Raw genomic sequence first — 15,365 nt, 5'->3', positions numbered from 1 at the left:
CCGGGGTGACTGTTGCGGGGCAGAGGGAGAGAGCGAGCTGTCTGTCAACATTGCATCCAAGCTTACAGCTTTCAGGAATAGAAATGGCGACACGCTACACCTTTTGTGAACTCGCCAGGCACTCCTGAAATTGTTCCTCTCATAAACAACTTAAAGCTTTTCATGATGAAATCAACAGGTTCGTTGGAAGGGCACTAACTTCACCTCCTCTTAAATTGTCTCACCCCTACACCTATTCAACTTTTTTTTCTTTAATTTTTTTTTTTTTTTTTTTTCTGGGACCTCAAAGCAGCGCAAGTACATTCAACTGTTGTTCCACCGTTTAATAGGCGCCATTCATAAAGCATTCGTTCAATAGCTCTACATGCGACGACGCGCAATCTTTGACTTGTGTTATATTATGTAAGCGTTTGTGAAATCCCGAGTTGGCCGAGAGCAGCTTCATTGATACGATCAATCTGTGAGAAGGCAGTAATGCGCAGGGATCGTTAAAAGTCGCAGATCAACACGATTCTGATCTCCCTCCGGTTTCTGGACCTCGTACGGTTTTCCCATGGTCCTCCTGAAACCCAAGAAGTTGCACAAGTTGGACATCTTCTCTGTGACTGTGCGAGCATTACGCGTGACCGATCTTTGGGAAATCGTTTTTTTTTTGTTTTTTTTTTATGATCATTGTGTGCAAAGATGGTTTGCTTTGTAGGGGAATGCCATAATAAAGAAGCACCCTGGCACCGGAACTCCACTTTTCCATTACCATCCAACTCTTCTCAAAGACTTTTTTTTTTTTTTTTTTTTCATCCTCCCGCAGCTCCCACAGCCTATTGAGACCATCTTTTTTTTTTTATATCTTTTTTTTTTCTACAGAATGTTGATTTAGTGCCTTTTTCACACCAGATGAAGAACACATGTAGAGGACTTTCAGTTCTGGTGTTCCCCTTTCCATTTCAGTTTTTTTTTTTTTTTATTATGGAAATGGAAAAACAGAGGACAATTGTCTTTTGTGCTTTAAGGGGGGGGGGGCTTTGTCATCTATTTTAAACAGGATACAAATAAACACCAATAAAGTTATTTGGACGGCTTCCCACAAGTAACGGGGGTGCCAAATAAAATGCCCTTGTCATTTACTTGACAAAGTAGCACCGACTTTGATTCATGATGCCATGCGTGTGTCACTCTGTGGTTGGTTAGGGTTAGAATAAATCCATTTCGTAACATTTCCAAACCTTTATCTCTTCACTGGACCCAGTCGAGCGAAATGTTACGAGCTTGCGCAACCTATAATTAGTCATTTGCCGTGAATCACTCAGTAAAAGAGAATCAAATAAACATGGGGACACACTGTGCTCCTTTTAACGAGCCGCTGTAATGTGCCTCGTCGACACCAAAAATGTTGACATTGCACACCTCGAACTTCTTTTCTGTTCTTCACGAGAAAGGGGAAAAACAAAATCATCAACAAATGAACGCTCCCTGGTTTTGATCGTTGTCCAGCTCAAAACTACTTCAACATATGTGTGCTGGGTATATGTGTCTAGAAGTTTCTGTTCTCTGGCTCGCTGCAGTCTATCTTGGCTGCGCTGATTGTGTTTTTGGATCAGAGTTATGCAAGTTTGTGAAGTATATCGGGTCCAAAACCATTATAAAGTAACCAGGACCAGCTTACCCTCCTTCATGCCAACCGCACGGCTTTGTGGGTGCCAACCTTCTGTAACTATTTCCTTGTTTGGTCATATCAGAGCGAAGACAAAAAAAAAAAAAAACCTTCTGCAGGACTCCTCAAACCCCAGCAGTCTGAATTTATTATACAATATGCAACCTGACGCTGCTTCACAATGTAAACCGGAGTACGGTGGCTTTAATGTGGTGGAGCAGGAGAAGCGGACTTCTGTAGACTTTTGGGGGTCAGCTGCCGTATTGCTGAACAAACGGCCTCGAAATGAGAGTCTGAGGGACAGAGGGACAGAGGGACAGAGGGACAGGCTGCTGACAGAGGCAGAGAGCAAATAGATGACTACAGGTCAGAACCCCGCTGGGGGGGTGGGTGGGTGGGTGGGTGGGGGCACGTGTGAATATACAGACCTCCGCCAGGTGAAGGCTTCTTTTTTTTTTTTTCTCTCTTCATGATTACAGAAACTGATTTTGTGACCTCGTTGGTGGACTGTGTGCAGCTGCTTTTTATTTTTAATGAGTGCCGGTGTGTGTGTGTGTGTGTGTGTGTGTGTGTGTGTGTGTGTGTGTGTGTGTGTGTGTGTGTGTGTGTGTGTGTGTGTGTGTGTGTGTGTGTGTGTGTGTGTGTGTGTGTGTGTGTGTGAGGAGAAAAATACCTGAGGTTTCAGCGACGGGACTTTTTTTTTGATGTTGACTATAGAACTCCAACTCGACCGTCACTTGCCATGAAAGTTCGTTCAGCCACTCACACCATCGGGCTCACATTTGTACTTTCAAAATAACATTTCAATTGAGTTGCCATGAAACATTGACTTTTTATTTTGTTGTGATGGCGTAATCGAGCGTTTAATTTGTCCCGTGCTTTGATTTGTTATTATTATTATTATTATTATTATTATTATTATTATTATTATTATTCCCTCTTGGGTCTGCTTTGTGTTTTTTTGTTTTTTTTACTAAGTAGCAAATGCTAGCATGCTAAACTAACATGGTGAGCGTGGTATTAGTTGTGTGAGCATGCTGGCGTCGTCATTGTGAACATGTTAGCAGAGCCGTTAGCATGGCTGTAACTCCTGGTCTTATTTAAAGTCCATACATCAGGTGTGAAGAGTACGTGCAGCTGTGATGTGGAAAAACACAGCCTCGTCATTTTTGATCAGCCCCCGTGTTTCTATAGCAACTTTAAATGGTATATCGTGTTCACGGTATGCCACCGTTTTAATAGCCTACCGGTCATTTGTTTCAGTTTCAATTGCTCTCGGTTCTCGCTTCAAGTAGCGTCTGTCATTGGATTTCTCCTTCTTTTTAACTTTCTAAACCCCATCCGTCGGTCTGGTGTAAATTTTCAGCTCCAGTCGTTTAAATTATTCTGCGGTGATCCGAGACAATGTAGGTCAGCAGCTAGACACCTCCAGACGCCATCAGTCATCTCCGGTTATCTGCACAAGACACAAATGTGCTGAAAAAGGCCGGGCCACGTCAGAGCCAGCGGCACCAACTGAAGGCCCAGACAGATGACAGCGCTGGCGAGCTGGCTTCCTCATGTGTGTGAGGAGGGAAGAGCAAGAAACTGAAAGAAAAAAGCACCAAAAAAAAAAAAGCACAGTGATGCACAAAGTGGGACTTTCCACTCCTCAGAGCGAGAACCAGCTGGGCCCGATGTCCCCGCGGGGAAAATGTTCAGTAAATCAGGACGTCGATTGCCTTATTCAGATCAGTAGAATCCAAAACAGTGTTATTTCTTTCATGGTTTTTTTTTTGGCTTAATCGTTGACTGTATTGATGATAAGTTTGTCTCAATATCATTTAGTGTTAAGTGCGTCATTCAGTGGCTGCAGCTGGAGCTGAAATATACCTACCGGTACAAACACTCTTTTTTTGTTTGTTTTTTTTGTTCATACTAGTTTCACAGCAGCGGAACAGAAGTCTTGGTTTGAAGAATGAAGGAAAATATCAATAAGGTCATTCATACCTTTTAAGTTTCTTCATTTCCCCCCTCCCCCCTCTCCCCGTGTAAAGCCCATAAAGCAAATCACAGCAGTCCACTGAACTTATGACCAAAAGAAAAATGCAAATGATCTTCCAGTACTGTATGTACTCCTTGCGACATGTTCATATTGTCCCCGTAGGACACAAATGTCAGGGACACTCGCACTTCACGTTAAATGATTTGCTTCTGCAAAACGCTAAGAACAAACTGCATGAACGAAGTGGTGGGAAACGGTCACCCAATGTTAGTGTGCTCAGAAATCATGTTAACTTATTAAACCGTGCTTTTTAAAAAAAAAAAAAAAAAAAAAAAAAAAAAAATCTGCATTCAAAACTCAACCGCAGGTGTTAGGTTTCTTGTGTCAACCTCGGGGAAGGCTCACCTGGTGCTGAATGACAGTTTATTTAAATCGCCTTTCATTTTCAGTCTCTTTTTTCACAAACACTCCCGTCACTCCCTTTTTCTAAATCTGCCTGATCTTTTTGTGGTTTGAAACAGAAATGTGTCAGTTGTTGGGGGGTTTTATTTCTTTTTTTTTTTTTTTCTTTCCTACTTTCCTTTTACTTCCTGAATGCTTTCTGCCATCACTCTGAAAACTTTGACAACTCGGGGCCACTGTCGCCGGGCGGACGGTAGTTTGACCCCCTCCCACACACACACACACACACACACACACACACACACACACACACACACACACACACACACACACTTCCATCAGTCAATAACTTTTCTCCCAGCAGCTGTTCCCATGCATCATGCGAACACACGGGCACTGTACACACACCAAAAAAAAACCTAGTGTTTGCACGTACACATAAATTCACATACTATATAATGCAAATTCACAGACATTGTCTCTTATATACACACACACACACACCTCATTAACCCCTGAAAATCAAGGAATTTGTTCTTAAACTGGCTTTCCTTCCATGTATTTTTCTCTAACAAGATAAATAAAGAACAAGATTTAGTGCCGAAGCAATATTATGAGTTGACTAAAACTTGCCAGAAGTTGAGACACTATTTCCAAACGATATTTGATCTTCCTATGAGGCCTCATAGCTTCCGTAGAGCAGAAAATATGAGAAACTACAGTTTAGATTTGCAATGATTAGTTGATCAACAGAAAATGAATCGCCACATATTTTTGATTATCTAATTGAATCGGTTATAGTCATTTTTAATGGGAAAAATGGCTAAAATTCTTGTATTCTAAAATTCTTTAAAATATGAATATCTTGTGGTTCCTGTACTCCTCCGTGGTAATTAACTGAATATCTTGTGGATTGTGGACTGTTGTTCATGGAAAAACCAAAACCTTTTCGGCTGTACTTTTGGCAGTGGTCGACACTTTCCACCATTTTCTGATATTTGAAAATCAAACAACGAATCCAATTATTCAAGATAATTACGGACAGATTCATCGCTTCCGAAAATAAACGTGCGCTGCAGTGTTACGACAGACAGAAATTCCAAACGGCAAAAAAAAAAAAAAAAACCTAGTAAGTGCGGCTTGGTCCGATTGCTCTTGGGGTTGTGATGTTCCACAGTGTCACGGCAACCGAGACATAACATGTTGGTGGCGAGAGGGACGCACTTCACAGAGACACTCGACACAACAGGTGGTCCAACTGCGAGAGAAATCGTCTGCAGGGGTCCTTCCTCACCGAGCCAACACCCAACGCCCGACGCAGGCCGACACCGGAGAGGATCCGCTTTCTGCTCTACGCCGATTTGGCTCCTCGACGTTTCTGCTCACGAGCCCCCGATTTAGAGTTTTCCTGTCGAACGGAGAGAAAAGCGAGCGACCCGAGGACCCGCACCGTCGCCGGCAGCGCGTCTGCAACGGGGGGGGAGAGGGGGGGGGGGGTGTCCATCCTCGGTTATCCCATGAACTGAAAATAACCAAACCTCGCAAGCTGGCGGAATTGAAGCTGCGCGCCGTTTGGCCTGAGATGCTGTAAAACTGTCGGGCTCCGAGATGAAGAGACAAACGCATTTCTGCCATTTGTCTCCCGTCTAATTGCGAAACCTCTGGGGTGCAGTTAATGATAGCGCTTTTTAGCCGCCGGCCGCGGTCGCGGCCGAGCTCTCGGGATGACAGCGTCAGCTGCTCAGCTGTCGTCGGATAGATTGCCCCGACGTTTCGTCCAGATATGCATGGTCCCCAGAGGGGGAAGCCAACTGGCGAGCCCCCTGAATTTTCCTGGAGTGTCACCGTGATGTTGACATTTTTCACGATCGGCGAGATGCGTGGGCGGATTGTGCTCAATTTTCGGAAAAGTCGCCCGCGGTGCGCAGGGGACGAATCCCGTTGGCTCCCATCCATCTCTGGAGTTTCTTCTCCGGCACCGCCAGCGGGTTCAAAACTTGCGCTCGTTCAGCGAAATTTCTCAACACCGGCGACACGAATTGTGGCAAAATTTTTGTGCAGAGATTCATATTTTCGATTTTGCCGTTGCCCCGACTCTTCTCCCGAGGGCTACGACGAGGTCGATATCTGCGGTTTTGCGTAGATTGTCCTTGCGTTTAGTCTGGAGTACGTTTCCAGTTGTCAAGCTCGAGTTGTTCAGTGCAGATTGGTAAAAGTGAGCACGCTAAATTGCTAAACTAGGGTTTTAGGATATAGTAAACATTGTGCCTTCTGAACGCTGGCACGGTAGCATTACGTCACGTTTTTTTTGGCATATTAACGTTTGCATTTATCTCAAAACCATTTGTGCACGCAGCCCGCAGACTACATATCAAATTTGATGGAGCTTCCGAAAAAAAAACAGAAGTCAATGCTCTATAGAGACGAGCAACTAGAAGCGCAGCACTTCAATCTTTATAACGTGTAACGTGCGATCGCAAAGGTTTTGTTCTGGCGCAGATCCGGTCCGAGAAACGTAATGTTTGTTCACAAGACGGTTATTCCGACCTCCATTTTGTTATTAGCTGTTAACAAAAGAATCTGAGTGCCGGCGAACCGCCGAGCAGATGCGCTCATAAAGCGCATGCCCACTTGTCCAATAAATCTGTTAGCGCTTTATCCGAGCATGCCTTTATTCAAACGTGTGTCCAAAGGGAAACATCGCATGGCCTCGGCTCACAATAACATGAACGCGGAGTGCACCGCAGAGGTCAGACTCCTTGAATGCTCGAGGTTTGTTGAAACATCATACGCTGAGGAAGGAGCTCATCAAAGAGCAGGCATATCTGACAAGCTGTGACAATGATCCAGCAGCTGCCTATTTAGACTCAGCTGTCCACGGAGACCATCTCCGATGGGATGCGAGGCCTCCGAGTCTCCGCTCCGCGGCGTCGAGGCTCCGACGGGGGGGCGGGGGGGGGGCTGCTCTTAAATCTTGCCATCTCCTGTCAGAATAGCCGAGAGGTTGCTCCGCTCCCCCCGGGGATCGAGAAAACGGGCCTCGCTTGCGAGTGACGGCCGTTCTGTGTCCCGTCATCAATGCGCTGCCATCTGAGAGCAGCTGTGAAGAGAGCCTGTTGCCGAGCAGATAAAGACCCCCGGGGGGGGAGGGGAGGGGAGGGGAGGGCGGGGGGGTGAGCGAGCGTCGACGCTGAACAGAGGCCGGGCTCACGGGCCTCGATGGCTGTGATGTATGCGGCGGTGGCGCTCTTATCTGGAGTCGGACGCCGTGGCGTGACCCTCTCCTGTCTCGTTTTTAAAATGGGAGGCCGGGCGGGCGGGAGGCCGGGCGGGAGGCCGGGCGGGCGCACTCGCCTTCTCCCAAACATTTGCGAGATTCTTCACAGTCTTCCCGAGTGCGCAGATTTACGACTGAAACAACCGTGAGCGTGTGTCTGAAAGTCCGCAGGCTGCGTCCTGTGCTCGCAGCAGCTTCAACACGAAGGCTGGTCAACACGCCTATAACATCATCACGCACGACTGGATGTTTATTCTCTTTTTTTGTTGTTGTTGTTGTCGTCCTAGTTGTTAATATGAACACTAACAAGAAGTTATTCCCCCAGTCTGGGGCAGAGGGTAAGAATAGAGTCAATACTGTGACACTTCCACCTCCTCAGCACACTTGCAGGGTGACGAGATAATGCACCCGTCAATCAAAGTGGCATGAACACAGTATGGTGTGTGGAGTGTGTGTGTGTGTGTGTGTGTGTGTGGGGGGGGGGGGTCTGCTGTATCAGGCGTTCTGGCTATTCCAGGAGAATCTGACCGACCACCACTTGACTTAACCGGCTGAAAGCTCTTTTAGTCATTCAGCATTCGTGACGTTTGGAACGGCCACGAATTCAACTCCCTTGTGAATTTCTTCTTCTCCCCTCATTCTGCGAGAATTTATTTAGAAACTTGGCACTACTCGGCCTGTAACTGTGCACTGCCTCGCTGACACCTCCCTAAAAATAGTGCTCACTAATCCTCAAGTCCCCTCCGAGAAGTGCCACACATTACCAGGGATTGACTAGCAGACCAGCTGCACCGTAAATATTATTACATTTTAATAGGAATGATTGAAAGAAAACATCGGTCAATTGGATCACTGGGAGGTATTTCACTTTCTGTGTTCACTTCAGACAAACTGTAACAAACTGCAGGGCGCGAACCCAGAGAAATCTACTGCGTTTGCCGCCGCCTCCGTGCTGCAATGCTGCACCCTCTTGTGGGGTTGCTGAACACAGCTTTCAGCAGCACGCTCATGTGAACAACTTCAGTAGCGACATGTTGAATGAATGAGATCATGTTGTCCAAAGTCACACTTACGTGTCGGCAGGAGTTTACGTCTTGCTCGCGAGGAGGCTCGGAAAGCCAACTGGCTGCTGCGGGTTCAAACTGTGAGCTGTACATGAGGTGAAGCAGCAGCAGCAGCAGGAATGCAGCTGGGGACTGGAAAACACGTTTGGCTGACTCAGGGATAATTTGCAGGAATAAGAAAAGCAGTTTCCAGTGAAAACTGCCATGTTTCAACACGTTGACACCTTTAAACATGCCGTGCTCACTTTAAATCACGGTCACCGTGAAGGACGGATCTTGAGCTTTTCCGTCTTTGGATTTTGGTTTCATTTCAGTGAAACCCGCCCCCCCCCCCACACACACACACACTAAAGCCGGTTTGATGTAATGGGAGTTTAAATGCGTCGCTCAGAGCTTTTGTACTGCAGCGGTGATGAAATCTTTTGTAGCCCGCCCGGGAAGTGAGAGGCTGTCTTTTGCGTGACTGGTTCGGGTTAACAAACGCAAGTTCCCCCGTTCCGCTGGTTCTGCTGCATTCAGATTAGAATCGCACAAGGTCTACCCGATGATCAGCGGGGGCACGTCCGTCTCTGGCTGAAGGGGGACATAAATCGTGTTTGGGTGCGCGTCGGCTTGCCCACGGGCCCGTAAACACGGTGCCGCCGGGGGGGGGGGCGTCCCACCGGCCACCGGGGCGAAGCGGAGCGGCAGATGAGAGTGGCATGCACCCCCTGCAGGGAATCTGTAAAAGGAGACCCAAACTGAAACGGGCAGCCGGGCCAACTCGCATGCCTCGGACGTCAACGTTACGGCTCTCCGCTACCACCCCGGAGTCTTGTTTTCCCGTTGTTAGCGTGCGCTCTCTCGCAGTGGGAATGGGAGTTCCCCTCTCTCCCTCCCTCCCTCCCTCCCCCCTCTCAAAAGTCAATACTACGGCGCCCCGGGAGTAAACACGGCAAACTGAAGGACAAAACATTCCCAAACTGTGAAATGATTAACAAATGGTGATCAATTTGCCTGTTTCAGATTAATGACCCTGAGAAAAGTCAAACTTTGACATTCAGAACATCTGTATTTAATAAATCTCCATTCGTTCAGGACAAAGTGACGACGACGAGACCGCAGACTGGACCGCTCGTCTTTAATAAGACTTAAGACACTCCCACTGACCTTACAACGCACATCAAAATATATGTATAGCGTATACACGCACCGGCATTTCAAACAGCTACGAGTCCGTGGGATCTCAATGCAAATGAGAGAAAACGGAGTCATGCGTGCACATGTGGGGGGGGGGGGGGGAAAAAAAAAAAAAAAAAAAGCTTCAACTGATAAATAGTGGCGTAAATCCCTCTTTGTGGAGATTTGACCTTAAATGACTTCTGGTTTCTTCATCGTCAAGGTTTCATACTCATTATTACATCCAGTCCTGCATACAATCAATCACAGCTGAGGTTTAGTTACGAACAGACAGCGAGAAGCCGTTCTGTGTCAACTTACATTTCGAATCTTCCCAATTTCTCAATTTAACTTTACAAAAAAAAAAAAACGGTTACAGGTCGCTTTATACAAACCAGGAAGCGCGATGCCCGGGGTTTTTACTTCCGAGACCTACTCGTAGCAGAGCAGCGTGAAATGACTCCCTTTCATCCAGCTGTAATCCACAGAGCCTTCCCTCCTTTGTCCGACACACAAAGTTCATTTACATTATTCACAGAGATGTACCCAGGCTTTTTTTGTTTGTTTGTTTGTTTGTTTGTTTATTTACAGTTCTCTTTCAGTTAAATAACTAAAGAACAAAGAAAACAAACCGTTCTTTTTCAGCGTAACGTAAATAATGACTCGCTCGTACTGCGACGTGCGAAGGACGACGCTGTCGAGTAACGAGGCGCACGGGATCGGTGCCGCAAACACCTTTACAAACTGGTAACACTGAAAGCACCCTCTCGCTTGTCCGTTGCTTTGCGTCCCGATGCTTCGTCGCCATCTTCCGCTTCGTCTCCAGAGAGACGCGGGTTTGCTTTTTTTGTTGTTGTTGTTGTTGTTGTTGTTTTGTTTTGTTTTTCTTCTCTCGGAGCGCGAGAAGAAGGTTGTTGATTGGCACGGGGTCGCGGGGCTCGCCGAGCGGGCGTCGGCGGGGCGAGGAGAAGATCGCCGGCCTGGAGCGACGGGAGCGTCAACCGGGGAATACGTCACAGGACCTCTGCGAAAGAAGCGGAGGGCAAAACAAAAAGAAGGTCAGAGCGAGGAGCAGCAGCAGCAGCGGCCACATCCCGGGTCGGCCGCGGCGGGCCGTGAAACCTCCGACGATAGTGAACGCAGAAGCGTGTCGGACGTGCGTTGCGGGAGGCGGGAAGCCGTAAACCTTCGCCGTCTCGTTTGTACGGAGCGAACGGAAAAGACGACGGGACGCGTTTGGAGTCGAGTGCGGCCGACGTGCAACGCGCCGATGTTGTTTGACTGGCGGCGCCGCCGCCGCCGCGCGAGGCCCGAGGAGGACCGACCGCGGACCGGGGACGAGCGTTCAAATAAACCGGGGAAGTGTGCCTTAAAATAAATTGGACCCCCCCCCCCCCCCCCGTCGAAATTTACATTTGTGACGTTACGTCGGCCTCGTGTATTTATATTGACACGCTGCCGGGTTGAAGCCGGCTCGTGTATCCGGATTTACGGGAGTGAAAGTGAGAAGCGAGACGGTGCACTTTTCACGACGGGAGTTTAGAGGAAGCGGCGGTGAACTGGGGGCGGTGAACTGGGTGAACTGGGTGAACTGGGGGCGGTGAACTGGGGGCGGTGAACTGGGGGCGGTGAACTGGGTGAACTGGAGGCGGTGAACTGTTCATTGAAGTGCGATTTCAGCGAAGGCCTGAGAGGGCGAACGGACGTGATCGCCCTCCGCTTTGCTCGCCGTAGTATTTATGAACTCTGGCTCGTCTTCGGGCCAAAACGGGCTGAAAGTTAAGATCCAGCAGGACCCGGGGTATAGCAGGGTGTTGCTGACGTTGCTGCCGGGGGGGGGGGGGGGGGGGGTATATATGTTGCTTAATTGCTTCGGAGTCTTGTTTCTAACCCCTGGCAGTGAAGCACTTGCGGATAGGCTCGCCTCATCGCCTCGGCCATTCCGGGAATTCCTCCCCCCGGGGTCCGGGCCCAAGTCAGTGGGGGCCGCTGAATAAAAGCTGTCATCAGTATACAGATACCCTGCTTCTCTTCACCCTTCCCTGCGCTATTTCTTTCATATGCCATGCCACCACCACCCCCCCCACCCCACCCCCCACCCTTCGCGAGCGCAAGTGGACCTTCCTCTCCTCGTGTAATTCACTGTTGCAGCTTACTTAAATATAGTTTGGTGTAGTTCTAGCGAGCAGCTAATTAGATTAGCTTAGCATTAAGACTGGAAGCGGGGGCGGGGGGGGGGGGGGGTCCACCTGCACTTTCAGATGTCACTAATGACCGCACGACTCTCTCGCCTCGTTTAATCTGTAACAAAATCCCAAAAATCCGGTTCAGAAATCTTTCCGGCACTTAATTCCCCGGAACGCTCGTTCTTGAAAATGTCCCATTTCATATTTCGCGACATGAACTGCTCAGTCCCGGCCACGTCGGGAGTAACCATCGTCAATTTGATCCTTCGTTATTTCGACGGTTAAAAACGTCCCGCTCCGAGTGTGCGGCGTATTTTCTTCGAGGGGAACTCTTTTTTTTTTTTTTTACCTGCGACGTGCTGAGGCTTCATGGGGCCGGCCTTTTTCATGAACGGCTCCTCGCTTTCGAAAGCCAGGATGGGCTCGGGGGTCACGGCGCTCTCCGACTCCTCCCGCGCCCCGTTGGCGGCGTTGCCGTGATTGGCGAGACGGACGATGTCTTCGAAGTGGGCGGCGTCCTCGCGGGCGGACAGGCCGTTCTCGTGCCGCGTCGGCTGGACCCCGTTAACCACTTGGACCGGGAGGCTGCGGGGGAGGGGAGGGAGAGGAGAGGAGAGGAGGGGAGATGAGAGGAGGGGATGGGGAGGGGGGGAGACACAAAGCGAAACGTGGTTCCGGTTATGACGGGACAAGGGGGGGGAGAGTGACTCGTACAACAAAATGAGTCGTCCCGCCGCTGTCCAAATTACAGGAGTCTTTTACAACCCGCCCCGAGGAAGCGCGTTCGAGCGGAAAGAGTAAACTTTTTTTTTTTGAAGAAAGCGACTCGTTCTCCCGGCGCCGCAGCTGTCTCCCGTCGACCCGCGTCGTGCGGCACCTCGTGTTTTCCGTCGGAGGCTTACGACGGTGCAAACCTTCTGCAGACGTGATTGGTAGTCGGCTCCCCGGCTCGGTGTTCTGGCACAGAAGTTTTATACTGTTCACGGTGGTCTTTGCATCAATGTGACCACGAGAGAGAGAGAGAGAGAGAGACAGAGAGAGAGAGAGAGAGAGAGAGAGAGAGAGAGAGAGAGAGAAAAAAAAAGGAGCTTTGGTTTTACCTTCCGTTGCCGTTGGTCTGTCCGTTTTCCGCCTTGTTATTGGGCAGGTTGACCTCTGGCTTTGGCTGATAGTCAGCAGATGCTGGAGGAAACGGAGTCAAACAGTCACTGCTCTACCGTACACCGTATCCAACGTCCCACCTTGTGAGCATTAAACCTTAAGTGACGTTAAGCTGACTTTTTAAAAGGGTTTTAAAGGGATGCCAAATTTTCTCGGGGCATCCTGCCTGCGTGGTCCAGATCCCCATTCCCCCCCCCCCCCGCTCCCCTCCCCCATCCCCGCCACCCCCCTCCCTCGCCGAGCTCTGCTAAAGTCTGCGGTTGAGACAGTATCTCCACGCCCTCGACTAAAATGGAGGCACGCCTGCCAGCACTCCAACCACATCAGTGGCTGGCTAATGTCTTCCTGCATTAGTGAACTGTCAGACAAACGGCGGCGTTCCTCCGAGACCGCGTTGGTTCTCCTCATCTCGCTCGTCCGTCGTACGTGACGCGGGAAGTTCGGAGCCGGAGCTTGTCGGAAAGGAGAGTCGATGTTGACGGTGAATGTAGCCGGCTGAGGCGCCAGACTGCGCTACCAGAGGAGAGACTTTAGTAAAAAAAAAAAAAAATTAAAAAAAAAAAAGCGTCAGAAGCCGGCGCGCGACGCGTCCCGGTACACGAGGGCGCCGCCGGCACGGCTCCGCAGGCGGAACAGCTCGGTTTTCGCTCGCCAACACGGATCGTTTCGCTTCGGCGGACCGCGTTTACCGTCGGCACCGAGCGGACGGCCGCACAAAAAGAGGTGAAATCGTCCTTTAAGGACAGAAGTGTTGTAAAGTAGCGAGTGGATACGGCCGAGAGCTGCGCAACAGCGCGTTTTATCAAAAACTGCTGCAGGCTGCCGTCACGATCCCTGTCTTCCTCTCCAGTCCTGGGAACTGGACAACAAGTAAGCCCACGTGGGTCTTATTCTGCGGAGAACAATAACTCCAACAGCAGCTGTGCAGGATATGAGGCAGAGATTTAATCAAATAACCCTTTCATACAAAAGGCTTCTCCCTGAATCTGACTCAGAAGGGAACTGAGGACAAATACCTGGTGCTTTAGTTTATTGTAACATATGGAGGCGATAAAAGAAGCAGAAGCTTGTTAACGTGTCATCAAGATATCAGTGGAGAAGTTGGGATGAGTCAAATTAGTTCATCTGCGACATCCATGAAATTTACTGCGCGGTTCCTTGGCGTTTGTGAGTTGAAGCTGAAAACAGCTGGTCAGAGAATCCGCTTTGTTTGACCCTTATTTTAAATTCCTTCCCAAACAGTTAAGCAGATTAAAGGCCAGTCGAAGCTTAATGGGTTTCCTCCGTGTCTTCAGGGTGTTTTGCGAGATGTGGGCTCGTCCGGTGTGAGGTTCTGCTCACCTTTGCTGCGCTCCGCCTGTTTGTCATCGACATGTGCGAGTGGAGAGGACTTTGTTTCCTTCTGTGAAGGTGGTAGAAATAACTTCAGTCACATGTGCTGGAAAACAAAATTTTGGCTTTTTGTTTTGGTAAAAAAAAAAAAAAAAAAATGATGTACCTTGTCACCTCCATCTGTCTTGCGTGTTCTCTTCATGATCTGCTCCAGACGCTGAGAGAGAGAGAGAGAGAGAGAGAGAGAGAGAAAGGAAGGAAGGAAGGAAGGAAGGAAGGAAGGAAGGAAGGAAGGAAGGAAGGAAGAAAGAAAGAAAGAAAGAAAGAAAGAAAGAAAGAAAGAAAGAAAGAAAGAAAGAAAGAAAGAAAGAAAGAAAGAAAGAAAGAAAGAAAGAAAGGAAGGAAGGAAGGAAGGAAGGAAGGAAGGAAGGAAGGAAGGAAGGAAGGAAGGAAGGAAGGAAGGAAGGAAGAAAGAAAGAAAGAAAGAAAGAAAGAAAGAAAGAAAGAAAGAAAGAAAGAAAGAAAGAAAGAAAGAAAGAAAGAAAGAACAAAGAAAGAAAGAAAGAAAGAAAGAAAGAAAGAAAGGAAGGAAGGAAAAAAAAAGAAAGGATTAAAAATAGGGAAGATAACACAATCTGTTTAGTGTTGGATACCAACACAGAAAAGGATCACGGTAGTTGTGCCTGCAAAATAAAAAAAAAAGTAAAACCAATAAAGACCTCGGTTTTAGTAACAACCGTCAGTAGCTTTGTTTAGCTTACTTAAAATTGGGTCAGGTTTCGTTGGCTGGGGCCCACACACTTCGCCAGACTGTTTTGCTAGAACTGAGGTTTTACATTTCGCTGTTCATTAAATCTAATCACTAGTAAAAAAAAAAAAAAAAAAAAAAATTTTCCTTCCTCTTGTGTCTCAGTGTAAACGAGGCTACTCTGCTTGTAGTAATTCACTGGCTCAAACCGGTGCTGGTACGTCTGCAGGCGGAGGGGGGGGGGGGGGGGGGGGGCTGCGTGCATTCAGCTGGAACAACGCAATGTGGCGACTGAACAGTATTTATCCGGATAAAGGACGCGACCGTGCTGCGCTAAAATACAAACCCGCCCGCCGCGCGGCCGATTTGTAAGCACAAGACGTTTGATACGAGAACGCGACC

The 15,365-nt window shown here is 48.5% G+C and overlaps 1 protein-coding gene across 5 annotated transcripts in view; it reads right to left on the bottom strand.

Annotated features, from left to right (window-relative positions):
* Positions 1-9,481: 9,481 nt before the first annotated feature.
* map7d1a (MAP7 domain containing 1a) overlaps positions 9,482-15,365 on the bottom strand; it is a 43,306-nt gene continuing 37,422 nt past the window's right edge. For 4 of the 5 annotated variants that reach the window (XM_069703820.1, XM_069703822.1, XM_069703821.1 and 1 more), the window contains 4 exons: positions 14,382-14,432; positions 14,225-14,285; positions 12,823-12,904; positions 9,482-10,560 (listed from right to left, as the gene is read on the bottom strand). In XM_069703820.1, the coding sequence (XP_069559921.1) occupies positions 10,122-10,560; positions 12,823-12,904; positions 14,225-14,285; positions 14,382-14,432 (633 nt within the window). In that variant the 3' untranslated portion in view covers positions 9,482-10,121. Of the gene's footprint in view, positions 10,561-12,071; positions 12,308-12,822; positions 12,905-14,224; positions 14,286-14,381; positions 14,433-15,365 lie in introns of all 5 variants that reach the window. The other variant, XM_069703824.1, reaches the window with a different exon arrangement.

Source organism: Brachyistius frenatus, unplaced genomic scaffold, assembly GCF_029030835.1.
Source record: "Brachyistius frenatus isolate BFR_SWC_R1_liver_20210118 unplaced genomic scaffold, ASM2903083v1 Contig_48, whole genome shotgun sequence".
Taxonomy (NCBI): Eukaryota; Metazoa; Chordata; class Actinopteri; family Embiotocidae; genus Brachyistius; species Brachyistius frenatus.
The sequence above is the reverse complement of the archived record's forward strand: the minus strand, read 5'-3'. Positions and strand labels throughout refer to the sequence as shown.